Source organism: Artibeus jamaicensis, unplaced genomic scaffold (genome assembly GCF_021234435.1).
Source record: "Artibeus jamaicensis isolate MK-2021 breed Jamaican fruit bat unplaced genomic scaffold, CSHL_Jam_final contig_3126, whole genome shotgun sequence".
Taxonomy (NCBI): domain Eukaryota; kingdom Metazoa; phylum Chordata; class Mammalia; order Chiroptera; family Phyllostomidae; genus Artibeus; species Artibeus jamaicensis.
This window is the reverse complement of record NW_026521723.1, coordinates 18,402,305-18,416,738: the sequence shown is the minus strand read 5'-3', so window position 1 is coordinate 18,416,738 and position 14,434 is coordinate 18,402,305. Positions and strand designations below refer to the sequence as shown.

The 14,434-nt window shown below is 37.9% G+C and overlaps 1 protein-coding gene across 6 annotated transcripts in view; it reads left to right on the top strand.

Moving 5' to 3' along the window:
* POLQ (DNA polymerase theta) overlaps positions 1–10,123 on the top strand; it is a 146,007-nt gene extending 135,884 nt beyond the window's left edge. For 5 of the 6 annotated variants that reach the window (XM_053663118.1, XM_053663115.1, XM_053663117.1 and 2 more), the window contains 3 exons: positions 4,368–4,521; positions 7,858–7,976; positions 8,379–9,374. In XM_053663118.1, the coding sequence (XP_053519093.1) occupies positions 4,368–4,521; positions 7,858–7,976; positions 8,379–8,492 (387 nt within the window). In that variant the 3' untranslated portion in view covers positions 8,493–9,374. Of the gene's footprint in view, positions 1–4,367; positions 4,522–7,857; positions 7,977–8,378; positions 9,375–9,790 lie in introns of those variants that run through there. The other variant, XM_053663116.1, reaches the window with a different exon arrangement.
* The last annotated feature ends 4,311 nt before the right edge of the window (positions 10,124–14,434 follow it).

The following is a 14,434-nucleotide window of genomic DNA, read 5'->3' as shown; positions in this document are numbered from 1 at the left end:
TTTATATTATGGGAGTGATTTCCTTGATCTGTTTAAGGAAGCTTTCTGTACTTCAACATCAAGAAAATGTTTTTAGACATTTTTGTTTTGCCTTTCATATTTATATCTGCAATCAATCAGGAATTTATTTTCACGTTATGAGGGATCAAAGGTCAAGGTCTCTCACCTCCCCCATGGATATACAGCTGTACCAAATTATTTATTGAAAAGAATGTGCTTTCCCTTCACTGCTCTGCAGTGCCACCTTTGCTGATAAGCAAATAATATGGATGTTTCTGTCTCTGGGCACATTATTTCGGTCTGTTGTATTTGCTCATCTTCAGACAGTGGCACACTGCCTTAGTGATGCCGCTTTGTAAGGTGTCTTGATATATATATGGCAAAGTAAGTTGTCTTACCTTGTTTTTTCCCATAAATATTTACTTATTCTTCATTTTTTGCATTTCTGTGTAAATTGTAGAAGCAGCTTGTAAATTTCCACACAAAGACAAAATCATGTTGGGATTTTTTAAATTATTGCCTCGAGTTCATAGATTAAGATGGGATAAATGGACACATTTAACATTTGAGTTTTTAATCCAGGAACATGATCTATTTGTCCATTTATTTAGATCTTTAGGTCTTGTTCAATTTTCTCAAGAACATTGTGTAGCTTGGCAGAGGGATTGTATCTTATTAGATGTTTGTCATTAGATATATAGCAAGGTATTTGAAAACTTTTGATGCTGTTGAAAATGGTATTTTTTATTCTTTTTCATATTTTCTAACCCTTGGCTTCCCACACATGAACATGTAATTGTTTTTATTGTTGTTCTTTTGCCTAGAAGCCTTGCAAATATTACATATTCTAATAATTTAGCTGTAGATACCTTTAGATGTTCTATCTACGCAGCATCACCTGCAAAAAAAAAAAAGAATTCCAGCTTTTTCATGTTATCAGTTGGAGTGTTGGTTCTAATGACCTAATCTCCCGTTAGCAGAAACCTATATTTTCTTTGTATGTGAAAAAGCTCTGGTCATGGAGAAACTTAGATTGTGGGACACACTGCTAAGACTGCCTGCCATGTTTGCTTATTTTGGATGAGAATCAGAGAAGTACAATATCATTAGAGCGTAGTATACATTTTACTCATTTTTGCTTGCATATGTCAGTAAAAACTACTCCAAAACTTCAGTGACTTATACAATAAAACAGCTCCGTTTTTAAATCATGCTATACCTTGGCTCTCAGTTGATTGTCACTCTGCTCCATATTTTCTTCTCTCTGGAATCCAGAGCAAAGGAAGAGTCCCTACGTGGGGTGGGCCCTTTTTTGTGATAATGTTGGATAGTTTCTAAAACTGCAATATGTGCTATATGTCAGTTTTACTCACAGTTCATTGGCCAACACAAGACAAAGCCATCCTTTTAGAGTGAAAAACACTTCAAATTACATGACGGTGGGTGGGGCTGTGTAGCTTCACAGAGAAAGGCCCCAAGTAATAATAATTCAACACACTACACAAAGTTTCAACCAGGGGAGGAGTCAGGAGGACTCTGAAATTCAGTCACTCTGTAAAAGTGACAACCAAGTAAGTTTACAGGGGATTCATCAGGATTTGATACAAAAAAAAGTAGATTAAAAAATCTATCTCAGCCTTAGAAAATTAGGGAATTCTAATATTATGCTAAGTGAAATGAACTAGTCAGAAGAAGACAGAAATGATATGTTTCACTTACATAAAGTATCTCAAGTATTTGAATTTGTGTATATAAAGAAGATTGGTTATTGTGGAGTACCTGAGGGAGAAGGAAATGGGGTGTTTTTTCTTAATGGGTATAGATTTTTAGTTTTAGTGATGAAAAAGTTCTAGAGATCTGTTTTACAACAATGAGAATATATATTCCACTTAAAGTGTACACAGGCTGTTGGTTAAGGTGGTAAGTGTAATGTTATGTGTTTTTAAATACAATTAAATGAAGATTTTAAAGGAAAAATTAGGGGTTAAAATCTGAAGCTTATATTCCATTATATATGTATATACCATATTTTCTTCTGTTAATCTGCCTGTGGACAATTGGCTTGCTTCCACCTTTTGGCTATTGTGAATAATGCTGCAATGAAAATGAATGTGCAAAGATTACTTCAAAACCCTGCTTTTTATTCTTTTGAATATAAAAAAGAAGTGAGATTGTTCAACTACATAATAGATTTATTTCTTATTTTTAGAGGAACCTCCAAACTGTTCTTTACAGTAGCTGTACTATTTTGCATTTCCACCAACAGTGGGTTTGGATTCTAATTTTTTCACCTCATTCCAACATCGGTTACTTTCTGTGTTCCAAATACTGATCATCCTAATAAGTGTGAGGTGATACTCCATTGTTGTTTTGATTTGATTTCTCTAATGATTACTGATGTTGGGTATCTTTTCATTATCTTATTGTCCATTTTTATGTTTTATTTAGAGATATGTGTGTTCAAGTGTTTGATCATTATTTAATCAACTAATTTGGGCTTTTTTTGTTTTAAATTTTAGAGTTTCTTTATATATCTGAGATGTTTATTTGCCCTTTAACTGATATTCGTGACTTGCAAATACTTTTTGTCATTGTATGGGTTTTCTTTTAACTCACTCATCTCTTTCGATGACTGTTAATTTTTTAAGCTTGATGTAGTCTCGTTTCCTATTTTGCTCTGTTCCCTGAGCTTTTGGGATCATGTCCAAAGATTTAATGGCAGACCTAATGTCAGGAAGCTTTTCCTCTGTGTTATCTCACACGAGTGTTACAGTTTTGGGTCTTCCATTTAAATCTTTAATCCATTTTGAATTAATTTTGCATGTGGTGTAAAGTTCTTTTACATGTGAATATCCTGTTTTCTCAACACCTTTTGTGAAAGTTTATCTTTTCTCCATTGATTGGTCTTGGTACTCTTATTGGAGATCATTTGACCATAAACACAAGGGTTTATTTATGCTGTCTTTATTCTGGTCCATTGGTCTGTATGTCTGTCTTTATGTCAGTGCCACTCTTTTTTAACTTTAGCTTTGTAATGTGTTTTGAAATCATGAAATGTAAGCCAATAACCTTGCTATTTTGGAAGATTCTTTCGGCTCCTTGAAGTCTGTTGAGATATTATATAAATGATATTATATATCATATCATATAATTGATAATGATATTTTATATATCTTTAAAACATGCCATTGGGTTTACAAAATATTGAATCTGTAAATTGCTTTGGGTGGTATGAACAGTTTAACAATATTAAATATTCTAATCTATGGTTTTCTTTCTAGTGAAAATAAAATGTAAAGCAGCTGTTTAAAAAACTCTATCTCTTTAGCAGGTATTCTAGGAGTTAGGTCCACTCAGGAAGCAGGGAACCAGAGAACACCTCTCCAGTTACATAGTTCCTTTCTGAGAACTTTTGGGGTGCCAGGAACAATATTCACGGACAGGTTGCCCCTTGCATATTCACCCAGACCCCACCCCTACTCGCCCAGGATAATCACTTTTAGTGGTTGGGGTTACTGGCCAAGAAGCTCATGGCAACATTCGTTTTAGGGAAGTGCCAACCTAATACCTAGGGAGCTAGGATCTGCATTTTCAGCAGCAGCTAGTGATCAGCGCTGGCAGCCCTGCAAAGGTCTGATTCATACCTGAGAGCCCCAGACCTGCCGAGGGCAAACTCAACAGTGGGACTAAGAGGCCACTCATGTGGAAGATGTACTTGTAACATTTCAACACATATCACAAAGAGTCTAATTACATCTATTTAGGATTAATAGCTATACTTTGAGGAATAGATTCTTTAGAGCCCAGGTGGCAAACGCAAGGCCCAGGGACTGAATCCAGCCTTCTACCTTATTTTATCTGGCCTGGCACCTTGTTTCTACCAGGCAGCCGTGCCAAGGTCCTTGCTCCTAGTTAAGGGGTAGTTACATTTTTAGTCCTAAAGTTACATTTGGCCCTTTGAAGGCAACTGCAAGGCTGATGTGGCCCCCAGTGAAAATGAGTTTGACACCCCTGCTTTAGAGTGAAGTTTACGTTTATAAAATAAATGTAAAATAAACGTTTAGAGTGATGATATATGTTTATAAAATAAAATAATTTTGAGCTATATTAAATATATCTTAAGTGTGATACAGGTTTTGGTTCCTAACTGAGTGTTGAATATTTGTAAACTGAAGCAATTTCTATTTATCATGTGAATGATAACCCAGAATCTCAGGGCCTGGATTATTCTACTTGTTCTTCTAATAATGCTGCTTAACGGTCGATATCCTGGGTCACATCTCGGTCCAGATTTCTGGTTGGATAGTGGGTATGAAACCATGTTGTATTTCTGATGGAACACCTGTTATTGTTATTGTTTTTCATAGGCTGAGCGTCAGGCTATCAATACAACAGTCCAAGGTTCGGCAGCTGATATTGTCAAAATAGCCACAGTTAACATTCAGAAGCAGTTAGAGACCTTCCCCTCAACCTTCAAATCCCACGGTCATCGGGAAAGTGTGCTTCAAAGTGACAGAACAGGTTTGTTCATAGATGAGACCCTGCTATAGCATGATGAGATTAATTGCATCAGGAATGAAAAGGGGATGTATTTTATATATTCTCAGCAATTCTGTAACATTTTGGTCTCAATTTGTCTTTACATTCAGAAATATTGAGATGCCAAAAAGTTTTTTTTAATTTGTTTTTAAATTTTATTTATTTATCTTTGTTTAGAGGGGAACAGAAGGAGAAAGGGAGAGAAACATCAATGTATGGTTGTCTCTTGGGCATCCCCTGCTGGGAACTGGCCTGCAACCCAGGCATGTGCCCTGACTGGGAATCGAACTACGATCCTCTGGTTCACAGGTCCAAGCTCAAGGCACTGAGCTACACCAGCCAGGGCAAGATGCCAAAAAGTTTTTGTTTCTGTGGAATCTATCTACCAATATTTACCATATTAAAGTTTAAAAAATATGGAATTTAAAACATTTAAAAACATTTATTAACATTTTAAAAGTAATAAACTCAACATATGTTAACGTAAGTAACATATTTTATTAAAATAACTATTATTTATTTAAATATTTTATTTATTTATTTTTAGAGGGAGGGAAAGGGGAGAAGAAAGAGAGGGAGAGAAACATCGATGTGAGAGAGAAACATCATTTGGTTGGTCTCTCATGGGGTTGAACCCACAACCCAGGCATGTGCCCTGACCAGGCATTGAACCGGTGACGTTTTGCTTTGCGGGGTGATGCCTAACCAACTGAGCCACACCATTCAGGGCTAAAATATTAATAACTACATTTTTTTAGAACAAAAGAAATTTGGTAATGATTGTCTTTAGTTTACCTTTTTGCTAATCTCTTTAATGTTTAGCTTCTGAGAAGACAGTTGGATTCTCTCTCCTATTTCTACATTCAGTGTGTTGCAATGTTACATGTCCTGTAACCTCTGAAAAACCCTAAATGTATAGTCTAGAGTGATAAATGCCCTAGTTTGTGGGAGATTGGTGGGTTCCTCAGGATGTGGTACTTGCAGTGCAAAAACCAGGATAGTCGATCACCTTCCTGTATACTTATTGGCAAATGAGACCGAAAAAGGAAAACAATCTCTGCATATTGTTAAGAAAATGATTTGACTTTGCATGTTCTTTGAAAGGACTTTAGGGACCCCTGTGGTCCTCGGAACATAAGAACATGTTTGATTTTTCCTATTCATGGCATTTCATATTCTCCAAAGTCTGGATTAAACAAGTTGACTTCCTTATCACATACATTTCTTTGTCAATATTGTCACCTTTTCTTGTTCTTATTCTTAAAATATTTTCTCTGAAAGTCCTCCTCTTGTTGCTTGGATAGATTATTTCTTGTTTTAACAAGTACGTAGAACTTTTTCTTATCTCTTTCTCCCATGTCTGTACTCCACTTTAAATACCATTGCACAGACACTGAGATTGTCAAACCATGACTGCAGCTGTGTTTGAAATTTCCCTGGGAAAAGGTTAAGAAGTCTCAGGCATAAAGGGGAAGAATAAACTGCCTGAGAGGGTGTAGAAAAGGTAGAGGTCAGCTGTTAAGGATAGAATTTGCTATTTCTAGAAGAGACATACAAATATATTAAAGAGAATAATGCAGCCAGTTACATAAAAAGATGTTCACTTATATACAAAAATACATAGATATAAAAACCTATTGCTCTCCAAATAGGTATTGTTAGTTTTATTGTCTTCAATGCCCCCCCCCCAGAGTCTAAGGCTGATCATTTGACATACTGTTATGTGGGAGTAAGTATGCACACACACATACACACACACACACACACACAATATATATATATATATATATATATATATATATAGAGAGAGAGAGAGAGAGAGAGAGAGAGAGAATGTGCAGTGATCAAGCTCATTTGGGGAATAGTACTACTGTGTGCTCTGAAGGGATTAGAGGTAAAAATTATCAGGCTATGTTTAAATTTAAGATCCACCAAGGAAGGGAAGATATGATACCTGACTGAATATTTGCATAACTCTTCACAGCAGAGTAATGCAGTGTCAAAATGAGGGTGTAGACAGTAACAACCTTTAGAATGAGTGGGAGACAATGTAGATATGTCCCTGAGAATGACTTCATGGTGACATGACAGGTTAAAGGTAGCCGCAGTAGGTCCATGCGATCAAAGGGAGCTGAGCCGGGGGCAGCAGACTGCACAGGGAACCGGAAGATCGTGGCATTCTGGGTCAGGAGCCAAGTATTCAAGGGCAATGAAGAGGACAGAGGCACAGTGATCAGAAAGCAGAAAAGCTAGAGCATCTGGACAGCTGATGCTGTGAGATAGGGGGGTCCAGTGGGGCAGATCACATGTCAGCCAAACTGGCCAACAGTTGCACAGCCTTTGCAGCCCAGCTGTGCCACGACCTCATCTGCATTTGTCCTCTTACCCTGCGACAGCCACCTCGGAGCAAACTGGGGCTGCAGATAGCGACAGCTAAAGAACGCTGAGAGTACTGAAGGAGATGGGAGTATATTTGCCGTCCAGTGGATAAGTAGGAAATCTGGATGGCAGAAAGGAAGCACTCGTGTGAGATATGGTCAAATAATTAAAGGCATTTATTCTAAAGGTCTTAATGTTGAAACTTATTTAGTGATCAGAGGGACATAGACTGTATCACCAGGCCCAGCTAGTTAGGAAATAGTAACTAAGTCTAGTACAGTGATTTATAACCATTTGTGGAGTCACGGGTTTCTGAGAATCTATTGAAAGCTATAGATCATGTCCATAGAAAAATGCAGACACAGACTCTTATGTATAATGTCAGGAAACTCACACGCTCTGAAGTCCACACTCTGATCTGAGGTTAGGTCCATGTCTAGAGTATGCTAATTGGGGAAGCACCAGTTCTACCATAGTGACACTTCTGGCCATGAAATGTCACCAGGCAGTGTCCCCTTATAAAACATTGCCTAATGACAATACAGTTCCCTTTGCTGGAGCAGGAATCAGGCCCCATACTATCTGGGGGCTTTTACTTAGAACAGTGGGACTCCACGAAAGAGAAGATGTTGGTTGTTTATGAGAATAAGTTATAGAGTTTGGAGCAGATTTCTTCACACTTCATTTATTGGTGTCTTCGTTAGACTCCTCCTTTCTGGGAGGAAGCTGATGGAGATTTAGTCTACCTAATAAGTAGGCTAAGTAGCAGACAGCAAGTAGTTATTTTCTGATAGTTCCAAATCTGCTGTATTTTAATCTCTTAATTAAAATTTCCCAGAGTTTCTTAAGATCTCTAAAAAAAGACCCCAGAACCCAAAACACAACATTCTCCTACAGCAGAGTGACATGTTTAGGTGTGCTGCTTTTTCCACTGGGCAGGAGGGTTGTCACCAAAGAGAGGACTGCCAGAGGTCTTCGGCCCTGTCAGAGGTGGCTTCTTCATTCTTCAGCTCCATGATGAACTCTTATATGAAGTGGCGGAAGAGGATGTTGTTCAGGTATTTTTACAGTGTTTGCATCCATTCTATGGAAAGTGAAGACACTTTGCAGGTCAGGCTAAGATACATAAATGTTGAGTCCTTAAGGGTATAGAAAGAACTGAGAGAGCTCAGTGTCATACTGTTGTTAAAGAAATTCCTGGTGCAGGCATGTTTTTCATCTGGGAGAAGTTAGATGCGAATTTGGAGTCTTGTCCTGAGGGTTTCAAAGCTCTGAGCATTCTAGCTGAAACTGGCAGAGCTCCTGCTGGTCAGTGCAGACCTGGGGTGCCTGGCTCTTCACGGATGTCAACTTTTAAGCACCAGGTGAAGAGCTCTAGTCTGGCCTGCCACCTCCGTATGTGGGATGGGGAGCCTTCTTTCACTGGGCAGAGTTTGTTAACTTCTTTCTTCTCCCCTTAGGTTGCTCAGATTGTCAAGAATGAAATGGAAAATGCCATAAAACTTTCTGTGAAACTGAAAGTGAAAGTGAAAATAGGTGGCAGCTGGGGAGCACTGAAGGACTTCGATGTGTAAATTATACAGTCGATTAAGGCCTAAAAGCCTTGTGTGGGTGCAATTACATGGGAAGAATAGAGATTACCCTTTCGCCTACTTCACGAAGGCAGAAACCATCAGGTCTTAACAGACCTAGGATTGTAATTTATAGTAGGAGTTTCAAAATGTATATATATGAGTTTATTCTCTATAGTGTAAAAAATCTTTTTTGAGGTAAAATACCAAGCTTAATTATTATATTCCCTCTCAAAGAGTATTTATGGAAGCCTTTCATAGCTCACTGTGGCTCTAAACAGGTTCAGCATGCATCCTTGAAATATGCACTTAGCACGCTGGGTCCTCACCTGTCTGGACCGAGCACTCGAAAAAGGGAACAGTTGCCTCGGAGGCATTTTCAGCCCCTTCCAGGGTCCAACAGGAGCCACTGACGGATAAGGATTTCATTTCATATACCTCACCAGGGTTAGGCCTCGTGTGTGAGTTTTCACCAATATCAACTTAAGACTACTGACGTAGTATTCTTAAATAGCTTTGGCTAATAAATTATGAATACTGTGAAGTGGTAAGTCTTGATATGGATGTAGTCAAGGAATGGATTTTCATGCAGTGTTGTTTATGCTTCCTTTCTCCCCAGTTCATGCAATGAATGTATTTACAATACTTAGGTATTATAAAATAGGCTACACCTCTTGAAGAGGGATCCTGTTCTGTAAGATCAGGTGTTTATACTGCAGTTTAATATAATACTTCCAGAGAAGGAAACACCCTCTTATCGGTCCCTCCATGCCTCTATGTTTGTGGCATGGTGAGAATACCCACCCACAAAAGATTGTACTTCAATAATCCCTGTATACGTGACCTTTTAACTGTCAAAATAAAATGTATTTATGAGAAACCTTCCATCAGCAGTTCAGTTTTGTAAATCATGTTTGGTCTAAGAGTATCAGACACCTGTGTCCCATATTTACTTATTTCGTAGTTTGCTTAACTCTGTGCACATAAGAATTGTTAATTATACTCAATCAGTTATCAAAAGATTGTTCTTTTATGCATATTAGTCAGAAATTTTTAAAAAGACAGTTGCTTTGTAAACAAGTGTGATACACTGTCATAACTGGATATTAGTGTGCACGATACTCAGACATATTTTATGGGGGAGGGTGGTGGGCAGAAGATGACAGTGGTAAGAGGGAAGTATGCGCATTGTGGTAGAAAGAATAACACCCTCCTCTCCAAATGTCAGTAATCTAACTCCTAAAACCTGTGAACGTGTTATATTACATGACAAAATGACAGTGCTGATATAATTTATTTAGAGATCTTGAGATGGCGAGATTACCTGGGTGGTTCCAACGTACATACAAGGGACCTTGCAGAAGGAAGGCAGACAGAGTCAGAGGAGGAGATGTGACTACAAAGAGTCAGACTGAGATTTGAAGAGGCTGCGCTAACTCCGAGGATGGAAGAAGGGACCCTGAGCCAAGGAATGCAGGCAGCCTCCAGAAGCTGGAAAAGGCAATGGAGTGGACCTGGATCTCCCCAATCCTCCATTTTAGCCCAATGAAGACCATATCGAACTTCCGACCTCCAGAATGGTAATCTGTGTTATTTTTAAGTTTTATTGAGATGTAATGGACATACAACACTGTGTAAGTTTAAGTTGTACAGCATAATGGCTTACATATATTGTGAAGCGATTGCCACAGTAAGTTAACATTCACCATCTCATAGGTATTAAAAAGAAGGGGAAACTTTTTCTGTGTGATGGTAACTTCCAGGGTTTACTATTTTAGCAACTTCTGAATATACAGTCCAGTGTTTACTGGTGTCATCATGTACTTTACATCCCTAGTACTTATTTTTTCTTATACAGGACCTTTGTACCTTTTGACAACCTTTCTTCAATTCTCCCACCCTCCACTCCTACACCCCTGCCCCTGGTAACACAAATCTGATCTATTTTTTAAGGTTTTATTTATTTAATTTTAGAGAGAGGGGAAGGGAGGGGGAAAGCAAGGGAAAGAAATATCAGCTACAGAAATATTGTGGCTCCCACTGAGGACCTGGCCCACAACCCAGGCATGTGCCCTGACTGGGAATCGAACCAGTGACCCTTTGGTTTGCAGCCTGCGCTCAGTCCACTGAGTTACACTGGCCAGGGCTGATCTACTTTGTTTTTTAAAGATTTTATTTATTTTTAGAGGAAAGGGGAAGGGAGGGAGCAAGAGACAGAGAGAAACATCTATGTAAGAGAGATACATGAATCAGTTGCCTCTCACACAGAACCAGCTGGGGACCTGGCCTGCAACCCAGGCATGTGCCTGACTGGGAACAGAATCTGCAACCTTTTGGTTCACAGGCTGGCACTCAATCCATTGAGCTGCACCAGTCAGGGCTGATCTATTTTTCTGTGAGTTATTTTTTTAAGATTGTACATTTAAGTAAGACCATATTTGTCTTTCTTTATTTCACTTAACATAATTCCCTAAAGATCCATTCATGTTGTAGCAAGTGTCAGGACTTGCTCCATTTTTATGGCTGTAAATATTCCAAAGCTTCCTTATGCATTTTTCCATTGATGGACACTTAAGCTGTTTACCTGTCTTGGTTATTGTAAATAATGCTGCTGGGAACGTGGGGATGCAGTTATGTCATGGAGGAGTGTTTTTCTTTACTTTGGATATTTACCCAGAAATGGAATTGCTGGACCATACGGCAGTTCTATTTTTAATTTTTTGAGGAATCTCCATACTGTTTTTTATAGTGGCTGCACTAATTTACATTTCCACCAACTGTGCCCAAGGATTCACTTTTTCTACATCCTAGCCAACACTCGTTATTTTTTTGTCTTTAACAATAGCCATTCTAACAGGTCTAAGGTGATATCTCACTGTGATTTTGATTTGCATTTCCCTAATGATTTGCGTACCCATTGGCCAGTTGTATGTCTTCTTTGGAAACATTTCTTTCCAGATCTTATGCCCATTTAAAAAATTTGATTGTTCTGAGGGATGGCTATTGAGTTGTATAAGTTCCTTATATATTTTGGATATTTACCCTTTATCAGATATAAGATTTGCCAACATTTTTTCCCATTTCATAGGCTATCTTTTCATTTTGTTGATTGTTTATTTTTCTGTGCAAAAGTGTTTTAGTTTCATGGAGCCTCACTTGTTTATTTTCGGTTTTGCTGCTTGTGCTTCAGGCGTCACACCCACACATCCTGACCAAGACCCATGTCCAGGAGCTTATTCCCTAGGTTTTTTCTAAGAGTGTTATTGATTTAGGCCTTACATTTAAGTCTTTAACCCATTTTGGACTAGTTTTTGTGACTGGTGTAAGATAGCGGTCTAGTTTCATTCTGTTGCATTTGAATATCCAACTTTCCCAGTACGATTTATTAAAGAGATTGTCTTTTCTCCACTGAGTTTTCTTGGCACTCTTGTCAAATATTAATGAACTATTGATGTGTAGGTTTATTTCTGGGCTCTGGATTCTGTTTCATTGGTCTATAGATCTGTTTTTATGCCACTGTCATGCTGTTTTGATTACTATAGCTTTATAAGATAGCTTGAAGTCAAAAAGTATAATGCCTCTTGCTTTGTTCTTCTTTCTCAGTATTGCTTTGGCTATTTTGGGTTTTTTTGTGGTTCCATACAAATTGTAGGGTTGTTTTTCTACTTCTGAAAAAATGCCATTGGATTCTTGATGAGGATTGCATTGAACCTACAGATGGCTCCAGGTAGGACATTTTAACAGTGTTAATTTTTCCACTCCATGAACACAGGAGGCCTTTCCATTTTTGTGTGTGTGTTCTTTGTCCAGTGTTTCATAGTTTTCAGCATAGAGATCTTTCCCTCCTTGCTTAAATTTATTTCTAAGGTTTTATTTTGTCTTTGATGCTATTGGATATGGGATCATTTTATTTATTTTTCAGACTGGTCATCGTTGGTATGTATATAGAAATGCTACTGATTCTTACATGTTAATTTTGTATCTTGCAACTTCACTGAATTTGTGGATTAGTTCTAACAATTTTTAGCAGATTTTTCTAAACATAAAATCATGTCATCTGCAAATAGAGACAATTTTATTTCTTCCTTTCTAATTTGGATGCCTTTTATTTTTTTGTATTGCCTGACTAATCTGGCTAGGAATCCTCGTACTATGTGGAGTAGGAGTGGTGAGAGTGGGCACTCTTCTCTTGTTCCTGATCTTGGAGAAGAAGCTTTCAACTTCTCACCATTGAGTGTGATATTATATGTGGACTTGTAATATATGGTGTGGATTATGCTGAGGTACGTTCTTTCTACACCTAATTTCTTAAGAGAATTTATCATGAACAGATGTTGAATTTTGTCAAATGTTTTTTTCTGCATCTATTCAGATGATATGGTTTTTAAATCTTTCATTCTATTAATGTGATGTATCACATTGGTTGATTATATTGAATCATTCTGGCATCCTAGGGATAAAAATCTCTCTTGATTGTGGTGAATGAATGATCCTTTTAATGTGCAGCTGAATTCAGCTTGCTTGTATGTATTGAAAATTTTTGCACTGGCCTGTAATTTTTTCTTGTAGTGCTCTTTACTGGCTTTAGCAGGGTAATGCTGGACTCATAAAATGAGTTTGGGAGTGTCCATCCTATTTGATTTCTTTCATTTACAATTTTGTTGATTTGTATAGTCTAGTTTCATTGGTTAGTGTAGCTAAAGATTTGTGAATTGTGTTTATTTTTTAAAGAACCATTCTTTTAAAAAATATATTTTATTGATTATGCTATTATAGTTGTCCCATTTCTCCCCCTTTATTGCCTCCACCCTGCACAACCCTTCCCCCCTGCATTCCCCCCACCCCTTTAATTCATGTCCATGGGTCATACATGTAAGTTCCTTGGCTTCTACATTTCCTATACTATTCTTAACCTCCCCCTGTCTATTTTCTACCTACCATTTATGCTACTTATTCTCTGTACTTTTTTCCCCATTCTTCTGCTCTCCCTCCCCACTGATAACCCTCCTCGTGATCTCCATTTCAGTGATTCTGTTCCTGTTCTAGTTGTTTGCTTAGGTTTTTAAAAATTTTTGTTTGTTTTTTTTTTTAGGTTCAGCTGTTGATAGTTGTGAGTTTATTGTCATTTTACTGTTCATAGTTTTTTTAAATTATTTATTTTTATTGATTATGCCATTATAGTTGTTCTATTCCCCCCTTTATTCCCCTCCCCCCATCCCCACCATTACCCCCCTTTAGTTTATGACCATGTGTCTCAAGTTCTTTAGATTCTGTATTTCCCATACTATTCTTGCCCCCCCCATCTATTTTCTATCTACTGTCTGTGCTACTTATTTTCTGTACCTTCTCCTCCTCCCACTCCCCTGTTGCTAACCCTCCTTGAGATCTTCATTTCTATGTTTCCACTCCTGATCTAGCTGTCCTTTTAGTTTGCTTTTGTTTTAGGTGTGGTTCTTAATAACTGTGAGTTTGCTGTCCTTTCACTGTTCATGTTTTTTTTAACTTCTTTTTCTTAGATAAGTCCCTTGAACATTTCATATAATAAGGGCTTCGTGATGATGAACTCCTTGAATTTGACCTTATCTGAGAAGCACTTTATCTGTCCTTCCATTCTAAATGAAAGTTTTGCTGGATAGAGCAATCTTGGTTGTAGGTCTTTGGATTTCATGACTTGGAATACTTCTTTCCAGCCCCTTCTTGCCTGTAAGGTCTCTTTTGAGAAATCTGCTGACAGTCTGATGGGGACTCCTTTGTAGGTGACAGTCCCCTTATCTCTTGCTGCTTCTAGGATTCTCTCCTTCATTTTAATCTTGGCTAATGTAATTATGATGTTCCTTGATGTGTTCCTTCTTGGGTCCAATTTCTTTGGGACTCTCTGAGCTTCCTGGATTTCCTGGAAGTCTATTTCCTTTGCCATATTGGGGAAATTCTCCTTTATTATTTGT